The sequence below is a fragment of the Tenebrio molitor genome, chromosome 5, assembly GCF_963966145.1.
Source record: "Tenebrio molitor chromosome 5, icTenMoli1.1, whole genome shotgun sequence".
Classification (NCBI taxonomy): domain Eukaryota; kingdom Metazoa; phylum Arthropoda; class Insecta; order Coleoptera; family Tenebrionidae; genus Tenebrio; species Tenebrio molitor.
In genome coordinates, this window is record NC_091050.1 from 3,488,263 (window position 1) to 3,509,108 (window position 20,846).

At 33.1% G+C, this 20,846-nt stretch overlaps 1 protein-coding gene across 2 annotated transcripts in view; it reads right to left on the reverse strand.

Annotated features, from left to right (window-relative positions):
* LOC138131101 (forkhead box protein L2-like) overlaps positions 1–18,647 on the reverse strand; it is a 39,439-nt gene extending 20,792 nt beyond the window's left edge. Inside the window, exon 1 of one of the 2 annotated variants that reach the window (XM_069047873.1) lies at positions 18,212–18,647. In XM_069047873.1, the coding sequence (XP_068903974.1) occupies positions 18,212–18,280 (69 nt within the window). In that variant the 5' untranslated portion in view covers positions 18,281–18,647. The remainder of the gene's footprint in view (positions 1–18,211) is intronic. The other variant, XM_069047876.1, reaches the window with a different exon arrangement.
* Positions 18,648–20,846: the final 2,199 nt, after the last annotated feature.

A 20,846-nucleotide genomic window follows, 5' to 3' on the forward strand; every position in this document is an offset into this window, starting at 1 on the left:
AAATGTGAAATCATTTTCAGCTAGTTCACGAAGCTATGAAATTGAAAATTATCAAAAATCTTGCTCTGTAATGCAAATTTAATTTCTTTAAATTATTCTGTAAATTTTGTGCAAGTCAAGTGCAATTTTCTTTAATATGGTATCTTTAATCAATTTATGATATTTCATCCCAAAGAAAGTTTAGTTATTATTAAATTATATTTAAATATCTTGTTATATGAATTATAAATATAATTATGTGAAATTGCAGGTCAAAAACAAAGACATGTTTCGTGTGAGTTATTATCTATTCGTGAGGAAACTTATGAGAACATCTATCAAATTGATGATAATGCAGTTCAGAAGTTTATCAGAATTTTATTTAGCGAAAAGATTAATTTTTGCCACAGATTTCTATAACCGCATTGAACAAGTTCTCCCAAAAAAATATGACCACTGTAATAGAATAAAACCAAAAACTGGACGAGCATAGATTTATATCCATACCTATTTGATATTGATCGTATTTATTATTGTCAGATTGTTTTTAATTTAAATTATACGGAAACAACAATTTTAAACAAATTATATCAAAAGCAAACAAACAACGATAACGAATAAATCTGTAAAGACAATTTAATTAATATTTTCTTCATTCACATTATATCACATTACACAGTGTGGAATAAAATGATTTACATCTAGTTATATGTATATCTTTGCATTACCCTTGTAAAAATACGAAATGCAGCTCTACAAAAAAAAGAAAGCCTAACCTCAAAATATATATCCAAATTCCAAATGTGATTTATTGCGAAGGGATGATATGAATGCAAAGTTGAGATTGAAATTAAAAAGGAGCTAACAAAAGCAAATCACAGCTAGTATTGAAAGTGGCCGCAAACGTTTGTTAATTCAATTTAGTAAATTGTAACAATTGTCAATTCGATTGATGACATTTATTGACTAATAGTCGCGGCACTTCGTAAAAAAAGTAGAGCGGTACAGGAAAATTTACATGTGCAATACAGAGTACTGCTATTAAATATGTAAAATATTTAAGTGTTATTTATTGACAATAAATTAACATTTCATGAAGACCAAAAGAACATACATACGTAAAATACGGAACATGCACCTTGGGTTGAATACACTAGGTTGTTGTTCATTGTTTTCCGATAATGTATCTTGTTTCTAATAGCAACGCTAAATAAACCACGATAGCTGCAGTAGTAAAGAAGGATCATCTTAAATGAAATTGTAATATAAATCTGTATTTAGAATATTTTGGAAAAATGATATTTAATATTTAATAAACACTTAACTGAACGTCTTAATAACAATTATTGATGTGATTATGAAAATAACATAATATGATTAAAATTGGCAAGTAATTCAACATTCAAAAATATTTAGTTGCATACACAATTTTTTCTGCAATCAATTCATCCTGTTGAACAACGACAGGTTTAATAAAACATTAATGACAGTGACCTAACTTTCAGTGCTCTAAATTAACAGGCCGGCAGCCGTCAACGTATCCTGCGGGATTTATACAGGGTTATGGATAAATGTTTCTAAACGGTAACATCTAGTTGGTGTCGCAGCGCACCTATAAGTAAAACGCACAGCCAACTATGATGTTAGAAACATTTATTATAACCCTGTATTTATTATATTTTTTATATGGTTGTGAGTCTGGCTACTTGCAGTCGTACAGTTCGGTGAAGGAGACAGGTAAAAATGGGGAACAACGAAAATATTGCCTTTTCAAAAAATAACTCAAACATCATTTTTTTTTTAAATGTTCCTTTTGGAACATTTTCAAATAATTTTCATTTTTCTGCTCAATTCTGTTTTTGCGCGATAACGCCACAACCCCCCATTTTTTGCCGATTTGGATATGTACTATTAAATTTTTCGAATTCAGATTAGGCGAGTAATTGTTACTGAGGAATTGTTTCGAACCATCTGCTGGTAATATTATTATTAATCAGCAACAAAACGGAATTGCGTGTGAGAGAAAAATTTTGACAAAGAATAATTTGTATTGACTTTCTAAAAAGAGTGTGAACATCGCTGGTTTGTGATTCCGAAGAATGCAATAACTGAATTGTGAGGCGCGATTAAAAAAAAACCGGTGTTGCAAATCCTTGGGAAATCACTAAGATAACGTGCCAAATCATCAGGTATTGGCTGCCACTTTCCGATCAGAGTTCCCCTTGGATTAGAAATATCCCTTATATCTCCCTGACTGTCAAACTTCACGGGATTATTTAAAGTAGCTTCCACAAGTGCAAATTATAATGCTATTTTTTTTCTGATGAGCGATTAAAGATGTCATGACAACATTCAGTAAAGAAACCAATGTCTCAAAGGCCACGCACTATACTAGTGTGTAGAAGTAGAAGTAATATACTACACTATACTTAACAGCAAATAATGCAAGACACAATTGAAGATTGTCTTTTAGAAACTGTTTACGGATGACCATAATCGTCAGTCAAGAGTGACGTCTCAATTAAGATTAAGAATGAAAATGATGATGCTTTCCAACACGGCTGGCAAAGGTTCAGTGGCACTGGCGACGAAGCATGTTCTAACTATACGTCTCTGGTGACGAGTAATGTTAATACATTGAACAGTGTGGGAAGTACCTAGAAAACAAAAATGTGGAAGAAGAGGAGAGACAGTTGAGAAAGAATATGAATTTAAACCGAAAGTACCCCAAGTTTCATCGAAGCCTAAAAAAACTTGTTTATTCGTATAGGGCTAATGTTCACCGACGACAGTTTGATGATACGAGTATCATTGATTTTATAAGATCAAATTCTTGATTATGTCGACCTAATTGATTAGGTTTTTCGATCTTCCCGTTTCCCACAACCGCATTAGTCCCTACGGAACTACGTCGAGTTTTTACGTATTTCCCTTCGCACTTACACGTAGACTGTTTGTTGTTGGTTAATCGGTTGGTTCGGGTACTTCGCGCTGTGTTCCCTTCCTACTCACATTGCACACTCAAGACGGACCACACTGACCACAGATTATCCGACAGCATAGATCCAATACCTAAGTGTATTGGAGACTAAGAACTACCTACTAAGAAAGTGGACACGCGTGTGTCTCGAGCCCTACATTGACGATGAGTTATGATTTAACAAATCATGAACCATCATTTTGGCCACATTTCATGTACGATATTTTCACCAATACCTACAAGTTTTATTCGGTTCGAAATAATTTTTTCTCCCTACCGGTTAGAAATGTAGGCTGTGGATACCTCATTTGAGGTGAGAAAATTCAACTTTCTCGCTAAGGTAAGAAAGTGAATCATGAAATGTTTATGGTAAAACTGTACCAAAATACAAATGTCAAAAGTGTCAAAAGTGAAATAAGTTATTGATAAATGAAAGCCAATTCAATGAAGTAAGTTGGTAGGTCAATCATATAATCTGGAAAATAAACAGATAAGCTAGGTAGGTAGATTACTTTACCCTGTTTATATCAAATTTTCGAACAAACCTCAAATCTTCAAATGCGATGACAAGTTAATTAAACAAATAACACAGCCTACTATTCAATTCTCAAAATTTTCGTTTTAATTACGAATATAAGCATCTTTTTTGACTTTTTTCGACAAAGTTGTGCCGGTAGGGAAAAAAATTGTATTCAAACCTTGTTAAGAAAGTGTCCTTGCAGACCTTAGGCACTTACAAACCTCGTCTACGACTCGGTTTATAATCTTTGCCTGCGGTCTGCAAGAAACCACTTTCTTACCTTGGTTTGAAATATACTATTAAAATGAGTCGCATCATCTTTCACAATACAGTACGTGTAGTTTTGAAAATGTAGCCTAAAATTTAATTTTGGTCTCATCAAAAAATCCCCCTCTAGATCCAATTACCGCATGCACTATTCTCGGCATCTTTGGCAAATCAGTTTCTTCAACGTTTCCTGCTAGATACTGTTCCACTCTCTTTGAAGAGCTCTCCACAGTCTTTTGATGTCACACATTCTTTCCTGATTTTCCTATCATAATCCCATAATTTTTCGATCGGATTCAAATCCGGACTGTGGGGGCCATGATTTGGTGGGTGCCTTCCTCTTCTTTGCCGGCTAGCACTGTTTTGCAACACCGTGTGTTTAGGATCACTGTCCATCATTTTCTTTGCGCATGATTCCAGCAATTTTAACCAAATCTCCGACGTCGGCAAAAGAGAAACAACCCCAAACCAACAAGGAGCCACCTCCGTGCTTCACTGTTGAAACTACATATTTTTTCGTCCTTGTTTCTTCGGACAAAAATTCTACGTTTTTGGCCGAAGACTCCGTATATTTGGACTCGTTAGTCCACAAAACGCTTTTTCAATCCTCCAGTGTCTAATTTTCATATTGTATAAATGTATGTATTCTGGCCTACTGAAGACGTTTTGTTTTGTTCCCTCGTCGAAGTAGTGGTTTCTGTACAGCATACCGAGACCGACCGTGTAAATTGGGTTCTTGTAAGCGCCTTTTTACCTGACCTGACCTAACCTGACCTGACGGAAACTTGGCTTTGACGTCCCTGATTAAAATCTGCGTTAATTTCAAGGACTGTAAGAAGTCTATTACGCTTACTTATTAGTTTGATTCTTTGGTCGTCGGCTACTGAGGTGAACCGAGATGGACCAGGGCGGAAATAACATTCAAGAGACACATTTTCGAAATCCCATTCTAACAAAACGTAATAAGAAAATCGATTTTTTCAAATTTCTTAACTTAAATAAAATACATTACAGTCACGGTCAAATGTAATATGGTATTCTTCTTCTTAAAAATCGGTCGAACCCCGCAAGTAAATTCGTATGATATACAGGGGATGTGTCAGAATTCCACCGACAAATTTTCAAGACTGATTCTATGATCAAAAATAGACATAAAACTCTAAATACATATGGGGTAAAAGCTTAGTTTGCGAGATAATCGACAAAAAACGTAATAACAATGACTGACGATCCAAATTCCTTGGATTTTTTTAAATTTATCTGTGCGTTGAACAGGGGGGGATTTTCACAATGTTTGTAAATTGTACATAGCTCCTTTTTATGTTTGTACGTTTCATCTGTAAATTCCACCCGATTGCTTTTGTTGCTGGTAAAACTTTTTAGTTGATTGTCTCGCAAACTAAGCGTTTTTACGTATTAAGAGTTTTATGCTTATTTTTGATTATAGAGAATCACCCCTGAAAGTTTGTCGGCCACAAATGATCTTGCAATTGCTGATTTTCAGTGATGGTTCGTTTTTTCAGAAGGAATGTATACTTCTAGTTGCAGAAATCCGAGCAATGGGCTTAGTCAAATCTTGTGTTCGACACAACATTAGTTTAGTCCCTGAACTGTACACACATCAATGTTTTATTTTCGTTAATAACATCCACTGTTAACCACTGTTTATTGGTTCTAAAACACAAAACTTTTGTGTCCACGGTAACAACAATTTTACTGTCAAAGTTGCCGTATGTATTACCTTTTGGATGATCACGAAATGTAGTGAAAGTGGTCAGCTAGAAAACTGATACATTAAGTAAAACACAGCCCTCCACAATTAAACAAACGGTTAGTTGTTTATTATAATTTACCGCTATTGTTTGAAAGCGTCAGGAAAGAATTATTAATTAAAACATATTAAAAGTTTCAGCGATCACCTCGGTGAAATCACTTCACAAATCCATGTCACCAACATTGACTCAGTATTTTTAATCTACAATTCTCCATACGGAAAAATAAATAAACAAGATCGTATTACGAGTATGTTCACACCATTATACTACACGTATCTACAAAAAATATACCGTATACGAGATAAACGTCTGAACGAAATTACAAAATTCTCATCTAATTATACTGTAAATAAGTAAATATTATCTAGTGAAATTTAACACGTTGATGAAATCTCATAGTCCTCTCATCCGTCAATCCAGTATTTTTGCACTTGCCAAGACACATAAAGCATCAGCCTTATATTTGTGGGCTTTAAACTCAACACAAGGTCTCAATGGTTGTGTTTTAAACGATTTCGGAAACTCTTAATAATTACAAGAGAACTAGTATCCACTTAGCGGCAAAAAATAAAATTTATTGACAGCAAGTTGTGCGTGCCTTATTTAAATTTCCGAGCAATCGCCAATCTTCACGTGCAGAACATAAACTTCGTTATAGTTTCCGAGCAAGAAACAAATCTATGAACTGAAAATAGTTACCGCCAATGTATATAGAGATTCAAGCGAGACCTCACACAACATAAATCACGTGAGTTTGTGCTATTACGAATAATATTTAAATTATTCTGTTGTGAAGAATCCCAAGAATTCGACGGGTCGTTTTTTGACTTTGCTCTTCGAATCATTGCGTTTAAATAGGAACAACAAATCAACACGTTATCACCGACAACGGTGGTCTCAACATATCAAAACAATGGTATTCAAACAAATATAACTCGTTTAACGTACGAAATTTTTAAATCCATTGTAGTAAGTTCCGAATTTTACTCATTTTTAATACAGTTCTGAATTGATAGAAGAACATATCAATTAATCAATTATCAAAACTGATAGTGAATTGTCAGGATGTCACAAATGGGCTACCATTAAAAAATAAAATCATTTTGGCTGACGTAACGTTAGCAGTGGTGTTATGGTGGGTTGTACAGAGGTGACCTGGCCAACTAAAGGTACCCTGGCACCAACAGGACCCGATCAACCAAAAATGTCCTACGAGAGAACCCGGAAATACGTGCACCGAGCTCTGAACTGGGTACGGAGGGAAGTGCGCATGACGTATCCGCCCAGAAATTACCACAGTTGCCGTAAAAAGGGAACATTCCACTGACGAATTAATTATCCCGCCGTGTCGGGGCTCAACTATATCAAAATCAACAATATCATCACCATTCTCAATGGAGAAAGTAACATAATCGTAATAGGTAAATCATCACATTATTAAAGGTGACACCAACATTACCACCGGCAACGGTAATCTCAACATATCATCAACATGATATCAAAACAAACAACATATAAAATCATTCAAAGACTCGTCATACCAGCAACCAGCTGTCTGTTAATTATGGCCACATGATCATTATCCAAATCAATTATTAAAATATAAAACGGCTCAGTGAAACACTCACTTTCATTGATCTCACTTTATATAACTTTAACAACAAACTTGAATTATAAATTTAACGCTCTGTGCTGTGTCACACAATTCGTATTTGGCTGATTGGGTTCACCCTTAAAATATTAGGAGAACGCAATAAATATGAAATGTGTCTCATGGTCAAAACTCAAAACACTTCAGGCACTATCGGTGATGCACAAAAAAGACTCGTCAATACAAATCTCGGTTCAGTTATGCCAACTCCAATTATTTATTACACAATAAATAATGTACCTATTTACCAAAAGCTTGGAAATGTCAATAGTGCTTGAAATGGAATTTGAATTTCAGGGAAAAAACTTAAATGATGAAAACATCGTCTTAAATAATTGGATTTTTTCATCTCAATTTGCAAACAAGTGCAGGAAAATTCTAGAAGATTTCGATAAATCTTCTAGAAATTTTAATTTCACTACAAATGACATGGTTATCTACTATACTTCGTCTAGCGAGAGATTGGGAGATTTTAAATTGTAGGCTTGCAATCCAACACTACAAATGCACTAGACTACATTAATTAGAGCATAATTTCAGGGCAAAAATGTTACTGCTTGAAGGATATAATTCAAATTTTACGTGCGCTAGATACTACTTTCTCTACGTAGAATTTAGTGATTTTTATGTCAACCAATCTCTCGCTGGACAAACTATGCTTCGCAGTGCTGTTTCAATTTTTAATCTGTATTGCAACAATCCTACTCGATATTATCAGTTAATGATTTATAAAATAACGTGCTTTGGGCAGAACATATTTTCTTTATCCTATCCACAAGCTGCCAACCACTTCGCACTTGGGAAAAGTAAAAAAAAATATTTATGTTCTCTAATTCTCTGTAATTTGAAAGGTTAAAACTACCTATACATCATTTGCGGACATTTGACGCCATTCCGAATAAACCGTTTGAGTTTGAAAACCTGACATTTCATTCAAAATATACTGTTTCAAAACACTCTTACCACCAGATGAGAAAATCCGAGTTGTACCTTTATGGGTCCAGTTTCCTAGTGGTCATTTCTGCGAGACAATCAAAACGTCAGGGTACCGAATCACCTTACAAGAGTGCTAGGTGTGGGACAAATTTTGGGAACAGTTTGAAAACTGCAACAATATTCTCAGTTTCAAAATTACAGACATTTTTTATGGCCAGCTATCGTTCTTGGAGCCAGAATTCTGTTAATGATGTTATTGTAATGTAAATTGTATTTATTGTTAATTTTTTTTCTTTTCTAAGGAAGAGTGAAAAAACCCATAACAGTACTCCTCCACATTCAGAATGATTTGTATTGTTATCCAATAAAATTTATTATTCTCTCAAAAATCTTCATCGTGAAAAATCACAAAATAAAATATACGAGTATTCGGTGCATGTAATAATAATTATTACTTCGTAGTTATTACGAATTATATCTATTAATATACAAATTGAAGCTCATTACTGAACAATTTTATAATACAACAAATAAATTCACCGTACCTGGACTAGTATTAATAAATCATGTACATGTACCACCCACTTATTGTACCAATTAATTTGTGACAACTATTACAATAACAATAATATAATAATATCGTGGACCTGTTCACACTACAATAATGCTATACGACAATAATAATTTATCGTTAAGAATATTTTTTTATTGGGGGACCCCAGATTAATTATTGGTGCGTGCGTTATTAAATTATTATTGTCGTATAGCATTACTGTAGTGTGAAAAGGCCGACGATATTATAAAAAAAATTAATATCGTCGGCCTGTTCACACTACAATAATGGTATACGACAATAATAATAATTTATCGTTAAGAATATTTTTTATTGGGGGACCCCAGATTAATTATTATTGGTGCGTGCGTTAGTAATCTATGAAACTTCGGTCGTCTCCAGTCGTTATTTCATTATTTCATTCACCTAAATACACTGACCGGCACAAAAAACGACTCATTATGATTTCTTTTTGTTCTGGTCCTTGCCAAACAAAATTTCATTTGTTTCCTAGTTTATTTTCAGCAAGGATAACAAACTAAGCAAAAGACAAAAAAATCCATATCTATGGTCTACGTCATAGAACTTGAAATAACCCTAAGTATACGTTTCTCAGAAATAAGTAGGTACATTAATTTTGATCAATGACAGTTCTCGTCAAGAACAACAAAATTTTTTTGTACCATTTTTTCGAAATATAATTTTCATTTCAGTATTTTTCCCCCATAAATTAACGATCTGTCTATTTACTCGCAAAATACAGAGTGGCTACGAAAATTAGAGTCACTTTTCTTCATATTACCAAGAAATGTCGCTGTTTTACAGTAAGTTTGAGGATCAAAAAAATTTATATTTAATTAAATGGCAACATAGAATTCAATATTTCGTGCAATTGTCAATGTCACTGTCACTTTATCCTACTAAAGAAGGTCGATCTGGTAGAACAGCAGCTGTAAGAGTGCAGGATCATTAGCGTATAACATATCCTAATCGGCTACCACCAACATTTACCTACATTTTTTGAAAGCATAGTTACGTAAAAAAAACGATTGAGCTGCGAACGATTTTAGCTTGTGCTGCGAACGATTTTACCGTGTCGCATGAAACTAATTCACTGCCCGGGAATAAAATGTATGTGGTGCGCCTAAAGAAGTTTTCACTTCAAAAATACATTGTTATCTCCCGAAATGTATGCTTTTATATTCAACGTCTTATCACTTCATGCATTCGTCAAACTCAATAAAATGGATGTCGCAGTTGTTTATTTTTGTCTAGATTTTTGTTCATAACGTGCATAACTGTAATCAATTTAATGTTAATTTTAACAACAATTTGCCACTTACTTAAACATTATACTTTATACATATATCAATCAATGAATGATCGATTACATGGAACCTGTCAATGAAACAAATTGACTCGTTAGTTAATAGTGTCAATAAGGTTTGTGATCTTACGAATTTGCATAGTAATATATACCTAACAGTATAAACATTATGGTCTGCTGGTTCATTTTTGAGGTGACATTAGGTTGAAACATCGGAAAATATGGACATCATACCAAAAATACGGAGTCAAAGGATTACTCTACGCCATTGTTAATAAGCATCATGCTGTTTTTAACTGACATGCAAACGTTAATATTACATTTTCAAGAGCTGAAGCTAGAAGCTGTTAGTTACATCACGCAAATCGCACACGCAAGACAATTTTGAATGACATTTTAAGTCAGCCATTCATTGTATGGTCACTTTATTAAATTAAAAATCCATAATGATAAATGCTCTTTTTGTAGCTGAAGATGAAGCATGAATTTATTAATTAACAAGTTTTTAACACCAGAAAAAGTTACACCTTAAAGAGACATTTTGTTTTATTTTCTTGTTGTCTTAATTTTGAAATTTTCATTACGTATTTGAAGCTCACTTTGATATCTTTGTTTACAACTCCACCCTGCTAAAGACTTAATTTAATAACTGAACATGGATCGCTCTCAAATCTTTTATAGAAAGCCTAACTTTCCTTCAAGTACTCAAGATATTGTGTTGTAACCCACTACACACCAGGTGACACAAAATTCAGGCCGGATTAACTTATCTTTATGGATATTGTAATCAAGGAATTAGTTATAATAAAGACTAAATTACATGTGGAACTATCAATCTACCTGCAACATCCCCCCATCCCGCAACGCATACCGCATTTTCAAATTCATCTTTTTCACGTTAAAACGCTTTTTGAGTTTCAATTATAACATTTTCGTTTAGACAGTACCTTTAAATTTTGCTTTAAGTTCTTCGGTATAGTACCAGTCGCTGAAATCATCAATTTTTTATTGTTATTTATGTCTAGATTATTTATTTAACTTTTATATTATCGGCAAATAATGAAGCAACGGCAAGGTTAAGTTGTACTTATTATTTATACCTTCACCACCTACCTACTCTAATTCTTTACAATCACCTGTGTAGGTTAATAATCTATAAATTTTTCACACTTTTACCAATCGTTTTAATTGTGTATATTCACCGTTGATTTTACACTAACATGCATAAGTCAGTTGAAATCGAAATCACAGGCTCATCTTCCTGTGAATACTTTCACATAGAAATTGAAACACATTTTCTCAAACTCAAAAACCAACAAAAATAATATTACAGATGTGGTAAGTACGTAGTTAAGAGATAAGAGAATTGAATACACTCAGATATCAAACCAGTAACTACTTATTCGAAAATAACTCCGGAAAATTGATAATTCAGAGCTGATCTAAAGTGCTTTCCTACTGGGACGTTCATTATAAATATTTAAGTCAGAAACAGCATCAGCATCACTTTGGAAAACAGGATATGTAAGATATTTGGAAAACCTTTTTTTGACCAGGAGTTACATGAAGGCAATTTGTTTTGCTACGCCTTACTACACTTTGGCGATAGGGCGTAGCAAAGTGTACCACAAACTGACGATCTGGAAGGAACTGAACCTCAGGAATTACCACTAACGATTGAAACAACCAGTCTGATCTCTTTCCGAACACGACGCTCAAGGTTCCAACAGCAGGTGGCTGGAAAACTCAATAATATCCAGTTTTTCAGAAATGTTTGGTTGTGGTAAATGTGTTGATTCGGTATTCCGACATGTACGGTAAGATCGCGCACGTCTCACAATCAGTTGGTAACAAGTTATGCCGGTTTATACAGAGATGTACGCACATCAACAACAAGTGCATCAGCATTTCTGTTGGTCGTTTCAACACAACTGGTCGATATGCGTGTGATAAGAACACCATCCTATCATGCCACGAGAAACTCTTCAGTTTTAAACTTGATCTTAGGAAGTCACACGTATCAGGTCAGTTGACAGAGCTTGCTCTATGATGTAAAGTAAAATCGTTATAGATGTGAATTGTCACAATAACGTTTGATTGGTATCAACTAAAATTACTAGGCGCGCTTCTTGGGATTTTTGAATTTAAGTTTTTGTTCTGGCGCCAATCGTCATACGTGACAGGTAGACTTGCACAAATTATAAATTCGAACATTTTATTGAAAGAAAAATTAGTTCACAAAAGAAACGAACATTGCTTTCCGCAAAAGAAAAATCTTTTAACAATGTTTTCCATTTTCTGGAGTAGGTATAACCTCACTTTTACCATTTGACATACCCAGTCTCAGCAAAAACAGTAACTATTTTTTTAAATTTTTTAGCGGTACAGTCACTGAATTTTTAAAAACTTTGACACTGACAATTCACATCTAGGTATAACGACTTTACTTTACTTACTTGAAAAACACGAGTGCATAGCCTTAATGATTTACAAACAGACATTGCTAAAAAGCAGTTTTAACATGTCATATCACCTTTTATCTTCACGAGCAGTGAAAACCATTAAAACTTCTTTAATTACGTCTTTTTTTTAATAAACTCTGGTAAGTATAGCGTACCTACTCAAATATGTGGTTCAAACCTTAAAAAATGAAATCCTTGATGGAAAGAAACCTTACCATGTAAAGATAACCATGAAATGCATTTAAAATTTTGGTAAAAGTAGGTGTCAGGAACAATTGCAAATAACGTCAAAATAAAATGCACAGATCGATTCGATTGAACAGTAATCGTAATTAAGACATAATCATTAATTACTGAAATTCTATTCTTTTCAATAACCTTCCAAGAAAAGTTTTCAAAGGAAAATAAAATTGGTTGTAAAGAAAAATAAAATTGGTACTTGTCATTGAATTCTTCTTTCATTTTAAAAACGATGAAAATGAAAATGAAAATTACTCAAAATTGTCTTATAATAATGCAAAGTAAAATTTATTTCAAATTTCTAACAAAGTGACTGCTAGCTAGTATTATTTTTAAATCAGCTTCTCCTTGAGAAAGAAATAGGTACAGGGTACATGTACAGTCGTTGACCAAAATAAAATAGGACAAAGTAAATTTCGATTATGTAATTCGATATTTTTGCGAAATCCATCTCTTAGGAAACAAAAGTATCAAAAATAAAAAAACAATTCTGATAAGTGTCATCATTCGACAATATTTCAAAAACTCACAATCACTGAATTGAACAAAGTGACAGTGACGAGATGACAAGTGAATAAACACAACCTAACTTTTGTAAATCAATCGTCAAGTCAAATCACGTTGTAATCTGAGACACATACGCCTCAGTTACACTACACAAATCTTTGAATTGTGAAACTGTCTAAGGTAACACTTTGTCCTATTTTATTTTGGTCAACTACTGTACCTACGTAGTACCTATAAGTAGTGGATCATATTGAACCAGAAAAGCAGAGAGACAAAAATTAAAATACCTTCTGCATCCAGCAAATACGTAATCAAAAAAGTTGGAAAATGTATACAGGATGTCTCACAGAGTATGATATATGTACTCGTATATTCAAACCCTGCATTATGCAAACTATGAACGTATCTTTAAGCGTATTTTTAAAACAAAAAATTAGTGAGAAAAAAATATGACCTCATTCAAACCACTGAAATGCACTATTGAGGTCTGCTGACTGTTTCCAGCGGTTCGTAAACGGTTTTGTCAAAATTTTCATATTGCTCTTGTACCCATACGGTTAAGCTTAGGACACTGAAATTTTTTTGAAGAACCTTCGCTTGCGGACTAACTACAGGTTTAAATGTACATTATACAGGGGTATTCATGAGTAATAATGGGCCTAACGCAACCAAATAAACATATTTCTCGAACGAGTAGATACCAATTGATCTTTTTATTTTTTAATGAATCCAAGACTGCTTTTATTAAACAATTTTCAGTTGTCGTTACGTGGACATCTATCATGTATTTGTGTTTAAAAATAACCTAAAAAATTTAGATTAATTTAGATGTCAACTTCATGTCAAATTTAAAAAAAAAAACTAAAACCAACTGTTTATTTTTTTTTAAATAAATATAAATGATCCACGAAGGCGATGAAAGTGTATAAATCGTTGCGTTTCAATGTTTACAAGGCCCATTATCACTCGTGAATAACCCTGTATGTATAGATAGATATACTACTACTATTTAAGTTATTAAATAGTGTGCAAAACAAACTAGAATTCCGTCACGAAATTTAATAAAGTACTTAACAAGGGAGAAACCCAAGGCCCGAGAAGCACACTATTTGAAAAACTGCTCGATAGCAACAAAATTTATTAATGTGATCACTGATACTCAAAAGAACTTTGTATGACATTAATTCCAACAAGTAATAAACAAAATTGTTATGTTTTAACACAAAATCTTATCATACAATTTTCACTAATTACTTTTTATTGGTCGAGGCATAATGACCCTGATATTATTTTATGCGTGGCTATTAAACTAAACCATTGAAAAATGGCAGAAACAATAACTTAGCCATTAGAATTTCAAACGTTAAAAAATAAAAATTGTCGGTTACAAAAGCAACAAATTCATTATGAAAGAAAAAAAACAAATTATTTGATTATTATATGAATTTGTAAAAACATTTAGGTGAATTTCTGGGAATTATATGATGACAAGAAGCGAACCCTTTTTTCTAATAACTGTTGTAAAACCTATTGCATTATGTTAATATGAAGCAAATTAAGCAACCATAAACCGGGGGAAATTTGCAATAATTTAAATTTAACATTTAACATTTACTATTTACATAATTGCATTAATTTATTATTTCTCGTAAATACAATTTTTCGTGGGATGTATCAGATTCCAATGGGCAGAGACTATAAGGACTTCATTCATTATCCAATGACAGTTAACGTTTTCTGTAACCAATAACCGGTTACCTAAGAACAAAAAATGAATACAACTATCCTTCGCATGAATGCAATATCAGTACATACATAGTTCCAAACGTTAGGTATCAATTTACATATTAACAGAATCTACTCGCGTACTCATCATTAGTTGTGGCACACATATTTTAAAATTTTAAAAATAAGCAATATTATGAATTTTATCCAGACAGCTTCGAATTTTCCCATTAAAAGCACAGTTACAGATACATCTTTGAAGGAGTAGGTACATACCTATACGTAGATTGATTTAATATTCTTATAAAGCAATGCAATCTTAAAAAATGTATAAACTCATTATGTAAAGCTGTATATTTTATGATGTACACTGAAATTACTGTTCTACCTTTTAGATGTTTTAAATTAATTTCCAATTTTTAAAATAACACAAGTAAAACGTTTATTTTCAACTTCTTGCCGACAAACAAATGGTTTCTCTTTAACTAGGTTATAATAGGCATTTCAGCAGATAATTAAAACAAGATTGCTCAGTTTCCATTCAATATCTGAAAATAATCTGAGGCCAGAATTCAGTTACATTTAATAGTAAGCGATAATACACTTTACTATAGAACATCTGTCTTTTTTTTCTGTATAAAGTCCTCACCGTTTAATGCAAGTAAATATGTAATACATAGTACCTACACATCAAATTATAATCAAAGTTCTAGTTCTCGTTAATGTAGATTCAATGGGCGTCAGATAAGTTGAAATAGATGTCTACTAAAATGAATTACATATTTGTTGAATCAAATGAAGTTGTTGAAATGATCAATACAAAAAGCAAGAGACCGCTTCAATCGAGCTGAATCAATTTAGATTGGTTTGTTTCGATTCGAGACGATCGGTTAATCGATTTAAATCAATATTCTGTGCGAATCGATTTGCGATTCATTAGCGACCGTTTTATGTAAGCCTGATCACAAAGGAAAAAACTGCAATAAATTTATTCTGTGGAGGCACCGTACATGTTCAAACTTTTGAACACAGATAAAGACAATTTTTTATTTTCGATTCAAATGAACATATTTAACTGTTATTTACGCTGTTACATACACAGAAAATTAAATGCAAAGATTTTGTCAGACAACTTCCATTTTAATTTTATAGATAAATGAAAGCATTTTGTCATTGTTAAAAAATATCACTGCTTCATATACCTACATAATAATTTCACATAAAGCTGAGTTTGATTGTAGTGAACAGATTTAAAAAAGTATGGCCTATTTTCAAAACAAAAATAAACAACAGTAATTTTTCCAACTTAACAAAACTTCGTCAATCAATTTTCAGTCATTGCTCAACTCTTTCGAGAAATATAACATTGCTGTAACGTCTGCCTTTTAATAATAAGTCATCCATATACCATGTTTTCTATTGGGTGTTCATTTAAATTTATCCTCAAAGTTGGCATTAAAGAGTTGATTATCTCCAGAGTAAAAACACAAACAACGCAAAAAGTGCGGTTAGATTTAAACAGATGATCCATGATCTGCAATCTGTTGTGCGTTCACAATCGACTCTTTAACGCTTACTTCGACGATAAATTTAAAAACACCCGACACAATTTATGACAAATAAAACGACAGTGTAGGCCAACATATTCTTTGAATTACTCTTTTTGATTCCATACCATATACCGAACATTCGTGATAGATTTACCTCCGCCACCAAACATGTATACAATGTTTCATTTCACTAGATATTGTTTTAGAACGACTCGTTCTTAAATAGACAATTAACATTGCTGTTACCATCAATGATCACTATATCTATATCTATATTAATAGATTTAAAGAAAGACTCTGCTGACTTTTACTGAATTTTGTTTGTACTGTTCAATTATTTTAACACCTTTTGGGTAAAAACTTTTCATCGGTGTTTGTTCTTTTGTGATACAATAAAGCAATTTTCAGTAAATCAAAAAAGAATGGGTGCTAATAAAATGGGTTTTATGCGTACTAATTGTTTATGGACAGTTAGCTTTTGTTAGCCTTTTAAGTTTGCAATAATTCAGTTATCTAAGATAGATTTAAAAATATGTAAATAATAAATACATGTGATAATTTTCACTAGATATTATTGACAACTAGTAGCTAACGGTATCTTCTTAGACGTGTAAAGGTAGAATTGTTAATTAAAAATTCCCTTAAGTACCAGATTTTAACTACTTAAATACGAGATCAGAAAACGTTTCATCTTAAAATTTGAAACCCTGTGATTTATCCGCAACTACACATTTTAATAACTGACTTTGGTGATAAGTCTTTTAACAAAAAGAAAAAAGATTAATTACATACTTAATAAGCAATGACTCAAAAATAAACATACATGGTAGGACGGAAGTATCAATTTTTCAAATTAATCGAGTCGATTCGCTAGTACCAATATTTGTCATTTGTCATTTTCTTTTTTGAAGAAGACCTGTACAAACTGTGATTCTAACAAATTTCTAGTTTTTTTATTTAATTGCAGTCATCTCAGATTTTCCTTCTCAATTTTAGTTAAACTCGGAACTGCTATGCATTGGTGTTCATTAACACGTTGACCTAAGTAACATTTGCTTGGATCAACAAAATAATTTTACATGCTTTTAATTAAACATTCTAGTAAAAACAACAAATTCTAAACAAAATTTTATTTTTACACTCACTATCAAAATTTGTGCGTAAAGATAAGAACAACAAAAAAAAAGATACTCTTGAACTGAATTTAAAGGTCTCAAGAGTATTTTGTTCACAAATATGTACCTATCTAGGTAGGTATATATTTTTTAAGTTATTATCAAAACTACAAATTAATATGTACTTGCCTCAAGTTTTTTGCTGTTTTATTGTGGGTAAAATGATGTGTTCTCTATGTAACTGATTAGACTTAATTTTGCCTTCTATTGTTTTATGTATTACGATAAGTTAGTAGTATTTCAACTAAAACAATATTACATGCACAGTTCTACGTGCAATAAAGATGCAATCTTGGTGGCCTGATCTGTAACATGGAGTAAATTAACTGTAAAAGAAATAATTACTATAGCGCACTAATCAAAACAATCATTCCGATGGATTTCATGACGGCAGTTCACAATCAAATAAATTATACTCCATGTTACAATGAAATAAAAGTCTTCCTGCATTAAGCTTTGATCTTACTCTTTCTACAAGATTACTTTTAATTTCCAACTAAAATTTAATCTTCATATATCTCCCTTAAAATATTGTAAAAATACAAATTCTTTAAATGTACTCACTGAAGACATAATATGCGCCGAATGCATTGGTCGTCCGGCAAAATTAAGCGCTTCTGGCAGTTCATTCATCGTTGCAGAAAACAGTATGTCCCAAGAAGATATAAAAAGGAAAGTTTCCCACTACTCCACGAACATAATTATTATTCTAATGTTTACTTATTTACAGTTACTATTTTAAACAAACACTGTAAACCGAAATTATTTGCAAAATAAATCCCGATCATTTACACTGGGTACACTATGCATGTCACTGTTCCGATACAACACAACTAACAATTAAAAACCGATAAGTTTGGCCGTTGCTCACTTTAAATGAGACCGTCTGGATTCTTGAGCTTTCAACTGTGCGTAAAAAAACGGTAACCGACGGATGGATACTTTCCTGGTGTTACACATACAAAAGTTTCGCAGCACACTGAAATGGAGTAGGGATAACCTGGTTTATTCAGGGGCTTGACAAATCCCCCACTCTGAGATCAGAGGCACCGCCTCAGTACTGTTTGCAAAACAGCACTGTCTCCCCCAGTTAAGACGTAGGAAGCGCTTGTTCATTGGTGTGATGATTATCTTGATCGAATAGACTATGCCATTGATTTCACTTTTGGAATGGGGGCAAGTGTGATGAACAGAACTGAACATGGACGAAGAATCTTCAGCTTACGTTCGAAAATTATATTGAATGAATTCTAGAAAAACTAGGCGTACCTGCAGATTTTGACAGTTCAAATAACCAATGCTAAACGATCATTAACTTTATTTCCCTTTGTTGTGTTATGGTATACCTAAAAATATTTAGATACTGTAATTGGAAAAAGTCAACGTGGAAAATTCAACTATTGATGTTCTCCAAAACTGCAATTTTGGCTGAGAATGAATACTGAAAATTTTGTACCTTTTTGCTAAAATGTCGTCCAAGAAATGGAACGTTATACTGCAGAGTCTATCGTTAAACGCTTAACTAACTTAACAAAGAAGCAACTATGAAAGCAAAAAAACAGAACTTTTCCAACTTTGTAAACCTGTATGCATTTTAAAAACCAGGGCGGAGGGTACCAGGTAGTCTCTGCTGGACGAAATGGTACCTTTTGCAGGAAGTGTCAAATCCTCTTAAATTAAATTAAATATTTAAGTTAAAATGTACCTACTATAACGTAAGAGTTCCTGCAGATCTACAAATACTATACAGGTCTCCCAGAACTCGTTCCCCAGAGAAACGAGGAGAATTCTTCATAAAAGGACAAATAAATAAGCCCAAAGAAAATTTTTTCTAGCTTGAACGGTATTCAAGAAAGTAACATTTTAATTCGACCAATCAAAGCGTTTTAAGCCATCCATACTACGAAAGCTACACACGCGGCCACCCAAAAGTGCACGATAGCTGGAACAGAGTTCTCAATTTTTCCGTAGATTAAAACGGTGCCCAGTGGTGTTTGTGATGAATGCATTTTTTTATGCTTTGTTTAAAAAAGTCAAGATTCCAAAGTTAGTCTTGAAGAAATATACCTAAGTAACATTATTAATGTGAAAAAAAATCGTGCACTTTTGGGTGGCCCCGTGGGTACATGCTCTTTTTTGGAAAGGACCCTCAGCGTAGGATTGAATTTTGTACTTACTTTAAATAAGTTAAGAGAAGATCCTATTTTTTACCGTCGCGTGGTGGTCAGGAATGCACTTTCGGTAAAACCATCATCACTGGAAGAAGAAAATTTCCAAAGACGATTTAGTGTTAACGTGTGGTGTGGCCTTTTTGGGAGATACTAGTGACTAGTGGGTCCCTTTTTTATTGATGGCAGTCCTAATGAAGCAAAATATCATGCTCTATTATCAAACAAAATAAGCAACTTTCTGGATGAATGTTGCATTTTGGTGGTCGGATGGGTGATGGATGGGTACTTACGGCTTACGGGCCTATTCGATAGCCCGCTAGATCCCCGGATTTGAATCCATTGGATTTCTTTTTATGGTGTTACATTGGAGACAATGTTTATTTGACCCCACCGGGTACCCGAGAAAAGTTAATAAGGATAGTGTAAATCTGTTAGGAAAACCCCCCCAATTATTTTACTGAATGCAACGACGGGCGTTTCTACTTTCTAGAAGGTGTTGACAGTGTCTCTAACAGGATGGAGGCAATTTTGAGAATCGATTTTTTATTGTTTATAAATTTGGTTGCTTCATTTTTGATTTTTTTTTTCGATACATTTTATTTGATTTAAAAATCATAAGTTATGTATGAATGAAACATAGGTCAGTATTGTAAGATATTAATTAATCAATTGTAAGATTTATTAAAAATGTCAACAAAAGTCGGAAACAATTCCAGCATAAATGAGACGTGCTCTCTTATCATATCAACATACATAATACATACAAAACTAGTCCCTAAACACAAAAACCTCGCGAGTCACTCTTTTAAGACTCCTGTCCGTAACATGTAGACAAAAACTAAACATAAATAAAATCTACAGTGCTACACTCTTTTACACCCTCAACTCAGCATGGCGTAACTTAAACAGAACACAAAGAAAGCAAGCTAATTAACGGGATAAGACGGCCGGGTGTAGTGATGGACCACCCTTTCGGCTCCAGGAATAACGGCACCGACCAGTTCAAAAAAATCCCTTCCAGTATGATA